The sequence below is a fragment of the Phyllostomus hastatus genome, unplaced genomic scaffold, assembly GCF_019186645.2.
Source record: "Phyllostomus hastatus isolate PE091 unplaced genomic scaffold, TTU_PhHast_1.1 phas_scaffold_1066, whole genome shotgun sequence".
NCBI classification, from domain to species: domain Eukaryota; kingdom Metazoa; phylum Chordata; class Mammalia; order Chiroptera; family Phyllostomidae; genus Phyllostomus; species Phyllostomus hastatus.
In genome coordinates, this window is record NW_025334004.1 from 29,634,852 (window position 1) to 29,646,749 (window position 11,898).

The following is an 11,898-nucleotide window of genomic DNA, read 5'->3' on the forward strand; positions in this document are numbered from 1 at the left end:
ATAGGGAGTTTCTGCAGAGCAAGGACTGGTCTGATTAATGCATCATCATCCCAGCCTCTCACCAGGCCCGGCGCACAGTAGGCACTCAAATGTTTGTGAAAAGATGCAATGGAGTCATAAAGCATAGTATAAATAAAAATGAGTTTCTATTCGATCAATAGGTCTTAAGACAATAGGAGATGTGAAACCTGGTTCATAGGTGGAAACCCAGGAAAATGAGAAAACATCAGGGGGAAACAATGTAATTCATAAGAGTAAACGTTTTCTTCTCCATTTCAGTTTTTGCTTAACTTCACCGGCGCCCAGTAAAAGGGAGAATAATTTACGCCTGTAGAAGTATTGATCAGAATGAGGTTCTTGTGTCTGCGAGATTTACTCAGATGGGGTGAGCACCAAACAGAATCATTTTTCTTGGCCTCTCAGTAGTCAAAGAGGACGGGCAGGGCGCCGGTTTCAGGGAGACTACATCTCCCAGCGTGCCGCACACGTGTCCGGGAAGGGCGTGAACGCAGCCTTGGAGCGATGCCTCTTGGGAGTTGTAGTTTTAGTTCCTTTAGCACAAACACGGAGGGTGCCTCAGCCTTGTGGCGAAGCAAGACCACGTGATCGGAAAAGCGGAGGTTTGCCTTTGAGCCGGAAGAGGATACCAGGGTTGACCGACACCAGACCTTAGAATGGACCAATCAGCTGCCTAAAATGAGACGTTGGCATTTGAATTTAGCCAATGGGAGGCATGCGCTGGAGCTTCCTCCCCCGCCTACTTTGCATAGCCCGCGAGTGCTCCGAGCGAAGCGAGGCGGCGGCCAGCGACGACCAAATCGATTCCGAAGGGAAAGCGAGGTAGCGGGGAGAGACGACGGGGCGCGAAAGCAGACTCTCTGGGGACTCCCCGGGCCCGGGGCTGGCGGAGCCGTCCGCTGGGAACACGTTTCGCTCCCCCCGCTTTTATTTTAGGAGCATCTGGGGCTGCAGGCCCCAGAGGGGAGGGGCCGAGGTGCGGGAGCCCGCGGCGGGGGAAGGCTGCGGCGGGCCCGGCGGGGGGCTGGCGTTAGGGGTGTGTAGGCGCGGGCTGGGCGGTTTGGGGCGCTTCTGGGGCGGTGGGGGGGATGGAGGGGAGAGTTCCGACCGTGGTGGGCGCGCGGGCTTCGCGCAGGCGCACAAGCCCCGTCAGTGTCGCCTTCCAGGTCCGTGGGGAGGCCCGCGACAGCCCGAGCCCCAGACCTGGTACCCTCGCGGGCGGCGGGCGCGGGGTGTGGGGCGCCTCTGACTGGTCGCTTTGTCCCATAGATGACCGGTTCGAACGAGTTCAAGCTGAACCAGCCCCCCGAGGACGGCATCTCCTCGGTGAAGTTCAGCCCCAACACCTCCCAGTTCCTGCTGGTCTCCTCCTGGGACACGTCGGTGCGCCTCTACGATGTGCCGGCCAACTCCATGCGGCTCAAGTACCAGCACACCGGCGCCGTCCTGGACTGCGCCTTCTACGTAGGTGCCCGCTGCTGCGGTCTTGGGGCCCCGGGTCCCGCGGTAGGGGGAGCGACCCCCTCTCTTCCCGTGCAGGGCGGGGGCTGCTGTCTGGGAGTTGTCTGGACAGGTGCTTACGTACCCCCGACGCGCCAGGTACTGGTGTGTGGCCCTGGGGGCATGCAGAGGTCGGACACTCCGTCTCCCCTTAAAAGGGGAGTTGGACAGCCCCGCCAGCAGTCTTGGCATAGGACAGATGTGTTTGAAATTTGCAGCCCGACGATCAAACGTGGCCGCCTTATTTCACGGTGGGCCTGGTTGCCCGTAAAGAGGAATGTCCGTCTGCTTGGCTGTTCTTCCTGAACTTCCTGACAGTAGTTTAGGTTTGCTTTATTTTGGTGCTGCTTTTTGTTGAGGGTGAGTCGTTACAGCAGCGTGAGCACAGCCCGATCACTTGGCTGGAATTTGGAAACACTCTGAAGCTCTGTAACTTTTAAACGACTTGGCACTTTATGTTGCAGGATCCAACACATGCCTGGAGTGGGGGATTAGATCATCAGTTGAAAATGCATGATCTGAACACGGATCAAGGTAATCCGGCTTTTCACCTGTTTGCTGTTTTCTCAGCTAGTGCACGAGAGTGTATTTATTTAGGAAGAGTCATTCTTGAATTGCTTGGTTCCTGGGTTGGTTAAGATACAAGCAAAAATGGCCTATATCTAGGACTTTTTGTTTTGATGAGTAAACCGTTTTAAGTTACTGATCACTAAATGGTGTGCGTGTATTTTTTCAGTGAAGCCCGTTCTGATCTCCCATGGCCACTGTGTCCGGGCAGGGCCCTGAGGTCCGACCTTTACCTCAGCCTCCCGAGTGGGTGGGACCTCTGGGCTGAGGTTTCAGTTCTCTCTCCAGAAGTCAGTGTAGTGTAGACAAGGGGAGGTAGGCCTGGAAAAACTGTGATAAATAGCCATCCTGTCCTGGTACTATATTAATTTCATATCGTTACTTAGCCTAGAATGTGCTTTAATTATTACATTTATTGGATGAATAAGAAGATGGCACATTTTCTCTTAGATAATCATGTCTTAGAGGCCAGATGGGAAATGACTTACCCTGATTTTTACGGTGACTTTGGTGCAGAGCGGAGGTTGTGATGGAGCCCAGCTGCACAGGGCTCTGTAGCAGAGCTTTTTAAAAATTCCCATTTGGGGGGGTAATGTGCACGTGGTAGACACTGATGCCCTCGGAGAAGCTGGCACGTCACAGAGACACGACCAGAGGAGTGTGAGTCGGCCAGTGGGAGGGTGCGCAGAGGATGGGCACAGTTTTTGTCAGGAAACCAGCCAGTCAAGGAGAGGCGTGTGCAGGAGAGTCGCTCTGCGCTCTCGCTCACGGCTGCAGGTGTTGGGCTTTGTTTGCCGGCAGCCTCTCTCCTACACGGCGCGCTGGTTTGCAGGTTTGGGTCCTGTTTGCTCGAAGACTTAGGAGTGAAAAAACTCTGAGAAGCAAACTTAAAAACATTTTTGATGCTGGAGACCATAATTAAGGGAATTAGCTGTTTATGCTCTGAAGGTCACTGCTGAACTTAAGAGATTTTTTTTTCTTGTTTAAGTGACATTTTAAACAGGTTTCCTGTTTGAGAGGATCAAGACCACATATTGTTCTGTGTTGCATCCTTAGCATTTGGCATAGATTCTGGCACATAGTAGACGTTTAGTAGGTGTTAGTTGAATGAATGAGTGAGATGGTGAAGAGTTGAATTGGGAAGGAAAAAGGTAATGTGTTGGAATAGGAGGCCCTGGCTGGTGTCGCTCAGTGGACTGAGTGCGCGCCCGCGAAGCGGGGGGTCGCCGCTTCAGCTCCCAGCCAGGGCACGTGCCTGAGTTGTGGGCCAGGTCCCCAGTGTGCAGGAGGCAACCACACATTGATGCTTCTCTCCCTTGCTTTCTCCTTCCCTTCCCCTCTCTCTAAAAATAAGTAAATAAAATCTTTAAAATAGAAGGAAACAAGGAAAAAAGAAATATTCATCATAAAACCAAGTGGATTAATCATAAGACTGCACCTCCTTCATCCCCAGATCTGGGATAATCTATTGCCACTTTAATAAGTTTCTTGTTAGCATTGGCTTGATGTGGTAAGTTTTATTCAGGTCCAGAGGACAAGTTACCTGCTCATTTGTTCATTCAGCAAGTATTTCTTGGGCACCTGCCATGTGTCAGAACCCACACTGCACACAGTCAGACCTACAGAGTTAAACAAGGCTCCTCGTCCGGGGGATCTGGGGTCAGGCGAGGAGAGCCTTCGGCGTGCGGCATGCCAGTGCGTCCAGCTGTGCCCCGGGAGGCGGACGGCGAGGGTTGGGCGACTGTTGTAGCCCTGGAGAAGTTTTTCTGGGTGCGGGTTTTGCTTCGAGTTGGTGGAAGTGGATTCATTACAGTGGAATGAATGTCACCTTCTTTTGTTCACTTGAATTTTTGTTTTGCAGGTGTAGTAAACTATTTGTTTTTTTTCTATAGAAAATCTCGTTGGAACCCACGATGCCCCTATCCGATGTGTTGAATACTGTCCAGAAGTTAATGTGATGGTTACTGGGAGCTGGGATCAGACAGTTAAGTTGTGGGACCCCAGAACTCCCTGTAATGCTGGGACCTTCTCGCAGCCCGAAAAGGTAGGCTCTTTATATTCACAATAGGAACTGTGGGCCTTGGGGTGATTGGATGCATGATTGATGACTACGGTATTGAATATTGAATTAAGACTTGATGAGTCTGTTTTACAAACCCACATACATAGAACAATTTTGACACAAAGGAAAATTTATTTTGGTCAGATTTTTTCTGTCAGTTGTCATGTTTGTTTGTACTGCAGAGCACTAGCTTAGATAATAAATTTCCGTGTATTGCTGATGCTTTATGTCCCAGGACTGAGATTTTCAGAGAAGTCATTTAGCAAAGACTGTTGGATTGCCTTAAACGGGGTTTGACGTGTGCAGCCCAGAAGCGGGTGGAGCATCCCTCACTCAGCTCGCGACCTGAGGCTTCACTGAGTTTCCCGTTAGGAGGGTGAGGCGGGTCCTCGTTTCAAGGCGGGCGAGGAAGGGGGCCCGTGCACCCGCGTGCTGGCCATCTGTTGGCGCTGGCAGGTGTTTGGAGGCTCTGGTGAGCCCAGCTCCTCCAAGCGGAGTCTCCGTACGTCACGCTGGCCGCCTGGTCCGCGCCGCGCGAGTGTCGTTGGGCGTCCTTGTTGTGTGCGCGTCAGGCGTGATCGGGGGGGGGGGGGAGTGGGTCTTAAAGGCCGATTGTCGCAGCCCTTCAAAGGCCCTTCACCTGGTCTGTTCCTCAGCGTGCGTACGCCGCTCAGCTCCGGCCGGCCGGCACCCCGGACCGCAGTGCGTCCCAGGGGCCGTTGTTTTTGTCACTTCATCGTCGAGTCCACTCCTGGCAGGACCTTTGTTCGGAGTAAAATAATGGCATTGTTTCTAGTTTTGATTTATGGTTGTGTGTAGCATGTTAAGAGCTGTGATAAATTGCTGACAGAATATCATATAATGGACAGCCACACTGAATCAAGCTGCTTATTGGTTCAGCAAGGTTCATTATGTCACTGCTTTTAATACTTCCTCTGATAGATGTGTACACCTAGTCAGTAGCGAGACAGTGGTTTCGCCTGATTTATGATCAGTGGGGGTAGAAGCTCTGTTAGAATCTTGTGTCACCTGTATAAAGAGCGAGGATAAAATTTCCAGTCTGTACTATCATAAATGGACTTCTTTCTAGATTCTGCATTTTTTAAGTTTGGTGTTTCATGTGACTTAGGTTAATTTCTATTTTTCTACAAACATTTTGTTTCCTGAATCAACTCTGGTAAATCTTATATTTAATTAAATATGCCTATTTTTTTTGAAGATTTTATTTATTTATTTTTAGAGAGGGAAGGGGGGGAGAGAGAGAGAGAGGGAGAGAGGGAGAGAGAGAGAGAGAGAGAAACATCAATGTGTGGTTGCTGGGGGTTCTGGCCTGCAACCCAGAATGTACCCTGGCTGGGAATCGAACCTGGGACACTTTGGTTCCCAGCCCGCGCTCAATCCACTGAGCTACGTCAGCCAGGGCAAATATGCCTATATTAAATCTACTCTTTTGAGTCTAATTCTTCATCTTTCCCTTGGTCAAAATAGTTGTTGAGTTTTAAGGCCAGATTGTGGAGACTGCTGGGTTGTTACATTGTTAAACCTAACTTGGTTTTTTTGACTGGTGGTATGTAGTTAACATGTTAGTGATTATTGACTATATGGTTTGATGTGTTTAAGAGATGTCTTACCATATATTATGGACCCTTTTCATGCTTTGTAATGATTTTTCAGGGTTAAATATATTAAATCAGAGTTGCTTATTTACAGAAAGTAATAATCAGCAATAATTTTGTATATGAAGTCTAGATTTAAAAAAAAGATTTAACATGATCAGGGAAATACATTTTGCCACCATTTTTATAAATTTGCTATCTCTATTTGGTCTTCAAATAACATTTTTGAAATTAACCACTTTGAACCTTGTGTATATGACATTATGATTTATTATAAAGGAATTTTCATGGAAGTTTTTTTAACATTGAAAAATGGTGTTATGAGGGGGAAAATACTGTTACGGGACAATATGCTTTTAAAATTTTTCCTAAAGATGAACTTATTTTAAGTATGTAGTATGATGTCAGGGCATGAGAATTTGCTTTGTCATATGCCAGACACTATATATTTTTTAAATTTTGAGTTCATGTGCACCAAAGCAACTAAGCAGCTAATTGGTGCGGCTCCCTCCCTCTCCTGGAAAGGCCTGTTGGGCATTCAGGGTGGCAGCTGGGAAGTCTGGGTGTTAGAGTTCCGGCATGAGATCTTGTTCCAAAGGTGGTCCGGGCAGAGTAACTTTGAAAATGATTGTTTTACGAAAAGCCAGAAGCCCCTTGGAAGCCATCTTGAATTGTTTTATGGCTTTATCATCTCCTTTTTGAGTGTTTTTATACATTTATATTGTCACTAAATGAAACAAGGTTGGGAAAGTTGTTTAAAAATTTAATTTGTTTCAATAATGAAGAGAAGCCCTCAACAGCATTTTTTGTAGTTAATTAGGATGTACATTATATGGTACCTGGTTAAGTATTAAGTGTATTTTGGGTCTATTATTTTGTGTGATTAGTTGGTTTGTGTAACTACAGTATTTAAAATTTGGTACACCTGTTTGGGAACCTGATCAGCTAACTTTTTTATGGTTTTGTGATTGGTGGACTTTATTTTAGGCCGTAATGCCATTTTCAGACAAGTGGATGATTTCCAGTTTGGTCTTTCTTGAAAGGTGTATACCCTTTCGGTGTCCGGGGACAGGCTGATTGTGGGCACCGCGGGCCGCAGAGTGCTGGTGTGGGACCTGCGGAACATGGGCTACGTGCAGCAGCGCCGCGAGTCCAGCCTCAAGTACCAGACTCGCTGCATCCGGGCGTTTCCGAACAAGCAGGTACGCGCCCGTGCCCTCTCCCCCGGTTTTTGAATTTCAAAGTAATATGATCTTATATGGTAATGACTTGGTCACCACCTTTTAAAAAATTTCACCTTTTCTTTGGAGTAGTGATTTAGAATTTGTTAGGTATGTTTTTGACATCCTCATGTTTAACGGTAGTGGGTTAAACCAATTTTGGAGGCACCCTTGATGTCCAGAGAGGCTAAGTGACTTGCCATTGGTTTGATGGAGGCCCTCTGATTCCTTACCAGACCTGGGTCAGGATGCTTGACAGGTACCTGGTAATCAAGGAGAGTTTTGCAGACTACAGACTTCAGTTTACAGACTAGTGAGTTCAAATTTGAGTCTGGAAATGAAGGATTATGGGATTTGCTCTTCTCTCTCTTTTTCTTTTGGCCTCTTGGTAACCTCAGGACAGAGTTCTGTAGCAAGTCTAGCCCAGAACTTGAAATTTTTCACAGGAATACCCCTGAGATTAGAGAGGCTGTGTCCCTCATAGGGACCAGCCCTTGATGCACAGGGTGGGGTACCCTTCCATCATCAAACCCTAAAGTTCTAAGGGGAGTTGGTGGTGTGGTCAGCTGCTGCAGGAATTTTGCATGTGGAAAAGTCACTAAAAACAGCAGATATCTTGGAAGTTTATGGGTGTCCTTTAGTGGTTGTGGAGCTTGAAGCAATTGTGCCAGTTATTTTCTGGGTCCTCTATCTTAAAAGGCCAGTACCTCAAATACTGATTACACCCCCCACCCACAGTATTGTGAATTTTCATTGAAGATAAGAAATTGCAGTTATTTGAAACTTCAGAGATTTAAATTCATGATTAAAATATGCTTGCATTTTTAAGTATTTTTATGTCTTATATCTAAAATTTTCTGTTAGAGTATATCTCTAGTTTATAATGGAAGTTTCACTAAAAGTAAGATTTTACTGTTTTTTTTTCTATAAGCAGTTTTTCAGTAAATCTTTTTCATACCTTGAAGAATTAAAGAAAAAACAAAATGTACATTTTATATTTTACCTTTTACTTTTGACATAAACAAGTGATGATAGCCTTATTTTTTTTTTTTTTTTAGCAAAACAAGTGTTAGTGTCTTTAAAATTTTGGAATAGTTATAACTAGGCTGGTACAGCTTAAGCACTTCGTTAAAACCCGGCCATACTTTGTTTTCCTTTCCGGTACAGTCTTCCTGTAGAGTGGGTTGAATTTGGGTGTTAGTCCCTTGTTTTTGGAAGCTGAATTCACCATCTTTGGCTTTCCCTGGTGCCCGCCTGGCAGGGTTACGTCCTGAGCTCCATTGAAGGCCGGGTGGCGGTCGAGTACCTGGACCCAAGCCCCGAGGTGCAGAAGAAGAAGTACGCCTTCAAGTGCCACAGGCTGAAAGAAAACAACATTGAGCAGATTTACCCGGTCAACGCCATTTCCTTTCACAACATCCACAACACATTTGCCACAGGTAAAGTATGGCATGTTAACCTATGTCTAGTCACTAAGATAGCATCATTTTGCTATTGAACATGAGAAATGGATGCTTAGGAAGAGCTTTAAAAAAATTGTGCTTGCTTTTAATGAAATTCAGGGAAATCTGGTACAGTACTTGGGAGGAAATGTAATTTCTGTGATCTTAAAAATTAACCATTTGTAAAGATAATGGTTATTTCTCTATTTGCTTTTTAAGGACCATTTCACTGTTTCAAATTCACTTGCAGGTGGTTCTGACGGATTTGTAAATATCTGGGACCCGTTTAACAAAAAGCGACTGTGCCAGTTCCACCGGTACCCCACCAGCATCGCGTCGCTTGCCTTCAGTAATGATGGGACCACACTCGCAATAGCATCATCATATATGTATGAAATGGATGACACGGAACATCCTGAAGATGGTATCTTCATTCGCCAAGTGACAGATGCAGAAACAAAACCCAAGTGAGTATGCTTCACCTGTATTTGAGCCTTTTCTTGCATTCAACCCAGGATTTATTAATTTTTCTAAACTCATGAATAGCTTTGTTGATGCCTGCTCGATATGACAGCTGACTGTAGGGTTGGAGTTGATTTTATCTTGTTCTCCCAAGCTTTCAATATCCGTAGGTTGATAGACGTCTGACGGATAAAATTGTGCCTAGTTGTTTTGTAGAGAAGAATGTCAAACTCTCATTCTTCTTGAATGGGCACTGTTATTTGAATCTCTGGAGTTATTACTAGCTCATTGCTTGAAAATTAAGTTGAGGAATTCAAGAATAATTTATTTAAGCAAATTCTATTTAAGATCTTTAAGAATTTGAAGTGCCAAAAATCTTTCCTCTCCACCGAGTTTGTTTCTTTAGTATTTACACAAAGTGAATGACCTTCAGGTCTTACTGGAAACCCAGAGTAATACGGCCTTACCTGGAATAGTAAATTTCCTGAGCTTTGAAATCTTCACAGCTGTCCATGGCTCTTGGTTGACGGCGAGGACCATTTACAGTGTTTGGTACCAACAGGGCAAAGCTCTGTACTTAATTGCCTGCCCCAGGCTTAAGGGAAAACTGATACTTAGGCACTTGTTAAACCACAAAAATAGCTACCCCAGGTGTCCTGTCCCGTTCCTTGTCTCTCTGTACCCAGGCCCTTGTAGGAAACCCTTAATATCAATATTTATGGAATAACTGAATGTTTTCAGGATTCCTTTATTTTTCTGAATTAAAATGGTACAGCACCCTGGCTGAATTGGTCGAGTCCCTGAGAGGGGGCAGAGTTTTAAAAACTCAGTCTCGTGTGTACTTTTCCCGGTTTGACTTGAGAAAAGACTTCGCACGTGAAGCCTGTTGGGTGAAGGGCTGGGTTTACATTTGCTCTCTCACTTTTGTATGTCTTGTCCTGGCCGGCCATTTTGATCTTATGCTGTTCTTTTTTCTTTTGAACTTGTAGGTCACCATGTACTTGACAAGATTTCATTTACTTAAGTGCCATGTTGATGATAATAAAACAATTCGTACTCCTTAATGGTGGATTTATTACTATTAACAAAGAAACCAGGGGAAAATGTTAATTTTAATATTATAAGAACCTGAAAATAATGGATAAGAGGTTGTTATTGATTTTTTTTAAACGAACACTTAAGTGCATGAGCTGGTTTGATGGTTTGCTGCGTTAAAGGTATTTGGGCAGACAGAACTGGAGGGCAGTGACGACGCTTTTGAGAAGCAGTTTTGACCCTGCTGATTTTGTTTCCACTGTGGAAGTAAATGTTTGTAAATAAACACAGATAATAAAAATCCCTTTGCATTTTTTCTGGACCTTTAATGGTAGAATAAAAGGCTCTTAGTGGTTTGTTTCTTTTGCTGGTTATAGTTGCTCATTCTAACGCTGCTTCAGACTGCCTCATGAGGAGGTTAATCTACAATTAAACAATATTTCCTCTTGGCCGTCCATTATTTTCTGAAGCAGATGGTTCATCATTTCCTGGGCTGTTAAACAAAGCGAGGTTAAGGTTAGACTCCTGGGAATCAGCTAGTTTTCAATCTTATTAGGGTGCAGAAGGAAAACTAATAAGAAAACCTCCTAACATCATTTTGTGACTGTAAACAATTATTTATTAGCAAACAATTGATCCCAGAAGGGCAAATTGTTTGAGTCAGTAATGAGCTGAGAAAAGACAGAGCATATCTGTGTATTTGGAAAAATAATTGTAACGTAATTGCAGTACATTTAGACAGGCATCTATTTGGACCTGTTTCTATCTCTAAATGAATTTTTGGAAACATTAATGAGGTTTACATATTTTTCTGACATTTATATAGTTCTCATGTCCATTTCAGTTGCCCAGCCGCTGGTGATTAAGGTTAAAAAGAAAAAAAATTATAGTGAGAATGAGATTCGTTTCAATGTAATGCCCTGGAGCAGAACACGAACTGAGCTTGGCTTAGCTAAGTGATTCCAAATAGTACTGCTATTTTCAAACTTTCTGTTCTACTTATGTGCAAATGTATGTTTCTGAATGGGGCTTGGACCTTTACTGAAATTCATTTTATCCGTGATGTATTTTTTAAATTCTTTTGATACAGAGAGAGGTCTTATTTTTTAAATATTTTCAGTAAAAACTGTAAATCTGAATCCATCTTTTGAAATATATTTTCTTCATTGCAGGTCCACCTAATCATCTCGTGAAAGTGGTTTCTCTATGGAAAGATTTGTTTTCCTTCCTACAAATACATTCTTATCCCCTAAGGGCTGCATTATAGTCATTGTGGATACGTTACTTAGTATGTGGATTTCTCTGTTTTCTGTCTGACAAAACTTGTCTGCGCCCTTTCATGCTGACTTTGTGTAGGATGAGGAGTCTTGGTGTCCTCGTGCAGTAGTCAAAGAACCGTTTTTCTCCCAGCAGGCCCAGTCGCTTTTTGTGAGCAGCTTGAGCTCTTTTTGTAAAATAATCTGAACCTGTTATGTCCATGCTGTTTAATAAATCAGAGATTCAGAACCCTTACATGTTGGATGTTTTCAAATGTTGGTAATTAATGCAATTTACTCTGTAAAAAGGCTTCTGTAGAGCAGAGCTGCCTTCATCAAGGGCCTGGTAGGGATGACATTTTACCTTTAGGTCCACGCCGCCTCATTTAATTATGTCTATTCTGATGTACGTTGGGATTCGGTCCTGGATAAAGTGATCTGTTGGAGTTCTGCCATTTCCCTCGTGCCCGCTCGCTGGATCAGCAGGGCTCTCGAGCCGACTTAGCAGCTTTATGGGATGGGCACAGACCGCAGGGCAGCTGATGGGCGCCCTTTGGCACGCCTCTCCCGGAAGTGCTGGTGCACTACAGCTCACGCAGCTCTCACGCCCTTGTGCTGGTGCGGCCGTCGTGTGCACACACACAGAGCCACATGACAGACCCGGCTGTACTTACCCGTCAGACGTTAAACCATAAGTGAGGCCCTTGGGATGGTAGATAA

General features: G+C 44.8%; 1 protein-coding gene across 2 annotated transcripts; it reads left to right on the forward strand.

The window, feature by feature from the left end:
• The first annotated feature begins 743 nt into the window (after window positions 1-743).
• On the forward strand, window positions 744-11,434 carry BUB3 (BUB3 mitotic checkpoint protein). Of its 2 annotated transcripts, none has more exons than XM_045854341.1 (8): window positions 744-840; window positions 1,288-1,482; window positions 1,983-2,052; window positions 3,978-4,129; window positions 6,807-6,965; window positions 8,245-8,422; window positions 8,676-8,892; window positions 11,095-11,434. In XM_045854341.1, the coding sequence occupies exons 2-8, from the start codon at window positions 1,288-1,290 to the stop codon at window positions 11,102-11,104; spliced, it is 981 nt and encodes a 326-aa protein (XP_045710297.1). In that variant the 5' UTR covers window positions 744-840; the 3' UTR covers window positions 11,105-11,434. The 2 variants fall into 2 exon arrangements, with proteins under 2 accessions (XP_045710297.1, XP_045710295.1); XM_045854339.1 differs by lacking the exon at window positions 11,095-11,434 and adding an exon at window positions 9,877-10,225.
• Window positions 11,435-11,898: the final 464 nt, after the last annotated feature.